Source organism: Triticum aestivum, chromosome 5B (assembly GCF_018294505.1).
Source record: "Triticum aestivum cultivar Chinese Spring chromosome 5B, IWGSC CS RefSeq v2.1, whole genome shotgun sequence".
NCBI lineage: Eukaryota > Viridiplantae > Streptophyta > Magnoliopsida > Poales > Poaceae > Triticum > Triticum aestivum.
The window spans coordinates 526,978,163-526,979,701 of NC_057807.1; the positions used below are offsets into that span (position 1 = coordinate 526,978,163).

At 42.4% G+C, this 1,539-nt stretch overlaps 1 protein-coding gene across 1 annotated transcript; it reads left to right on the plus strand.

The window, feature by feature from the left end:
* Positions 1 to 574: 574 nt before the first annotated feature.
* LOC123116744 (NADH-ubiquinone oxidoreductase chain 1-like) lies at positions 575 to 976 on the plus strand. Its single transcript, XM_044537664.1, has one exon. The coding sequence runs from the start codon at positions 590 to 592 to the stop codon at positions 959 to 961; it is 372 nt and encodes a 123-aa protein (XP_044393599.1). The 5' UTR covers positions 575 to 589; the 3' UTR covers positions 962 to 976.
* The last annotated feature ends 563 nt before the right edge of the window (positions 977 to 1,539 follow it).

Below are 1,539 nucleotides of genomic sequence, written 5' to 3' on the forward strand. Positions count from 1 at the left end.
TTTCCACTATATTTGCGATATTTTAAAAAATGGAAGAAATTCTTTATGATTTCTAGAGTTCCGGGATTACTTCACTGATATCGATTTTCGCCTAAGCACGGCCTCTAGGTTAGTTCAAAGTGTAATACAACGAACTATCGATACACCAAAAACGAGTCAAGATGGATACATAAAATGGAGACATCGTGGATTACCGTAAGTGGGACGACGATAGGACATTTCACTTTCTTTCGCAATATTTCTGATCATGACTCAACCACTAGGAAAGGGGATTGCTTACTCTCAGCCACGTTTTCGCTTATGCTTAGTCAAGTGAGGATTCCATTCGAAGTAACGTAACAGGAGCACCATCTTCAAAACTTCTCGGGATCCGGAGTTTTTCGATAAAAGGTCCCATCCTTCAATATCATGATTGGGTCAACCAGGCCAGATCATAAGTGAAATAGTTTGATCGGGTCGACCAGGTCAGGCCCGATCATGAGTGAATAGAAAATCAAAAACGTACATAGCTGTTCCAGCGGAAATACTTTGTTTAATTCTACCACTTCTACTAGGAGTAGCCTTTTTAGTGCTAGCTGAACGTAAAGTAATGGCTTTTGTGCAACGTCGAAAGGGTCCTGATGTAGTGGGATCGTTCAGATTGTTACAACCTCTAGCAGATGGTTTGAAATTGATTCTAAAAGAACCTATTTCACCAAGTAGTGCTAATTTCTCCCTTTTTAGAATGGCTCCAGTGGCTACATTTATGTTAAGTCTGGTCGCTTGGGCCGTTGTACCTTTTGATTATGGTATGGTATTGTCAGATCCGAACATAGGGCTACTTTATTTGTTTGCCATATCTTCGCTAGGTGTTTATGGAATAATTATAGCAGGTTGGTCTAGTAAGACGGGGGGCGGCCTTTCGGTCGCCTATGATATACGAACCAATTGGTCAAAAATGGGTTTGTGCCGCAGGTGTTAAACGATCTACTCTACACAGGTGTGGGCTTACAGGGCTAGGGCTCATAAACCCTTTCTTTCATTCATCAAGGGGTCGGTCACTTTTTCGGGCCGGGATCGAGAAGTGGAAGTCATAAAAAAGAGATTGTTTCTCTTCGCAGCTCATATCAATAGGAAAGGTAGCTTGTCAAGCTAGTCTCACTATTGGAAATTCTAGCTTTCTTTTTTTTCACCGTCTCTTCTTATTTGTCAATGCTACTAAGGACCTGACGGTTTGCCTACTTGATGGATGAAAGAACATGAGAAAGGGTTCTAAAATAAAAGGCTAGAAAGTCTACTACAGTACAGTCAAAGTCAGCGGCTGAGTTTGCCTAGCCTCGCCTACTCATTTTTGTAGGCGAGCGAGTTAGCGAAGAGGCTTAGGGATAAGAGCGTGTCGGTGCGTATGTAGCCTTCATTCTACTACGCTACACAAAGTCACTTAGCTCGACGTTAATTAAGAGAGTAAAGGAGGAATACCCTACATAGAAGAACCACAGTTCGCTTACAAAGGTATAACCTTTGGCTCCCCGGGGCTAAGCTGCTTTGCACCACTGATAG

What these genes read in the sequence shown, in the direction of transcription:
- LOC123116744 (XM_044537664.1), top strand. Translation starts at nt 590, where the DNA reads ATGGCTTTTGTGCAACGTCGAAAGGGTCCTGATGTAGTGGGATCGTTC.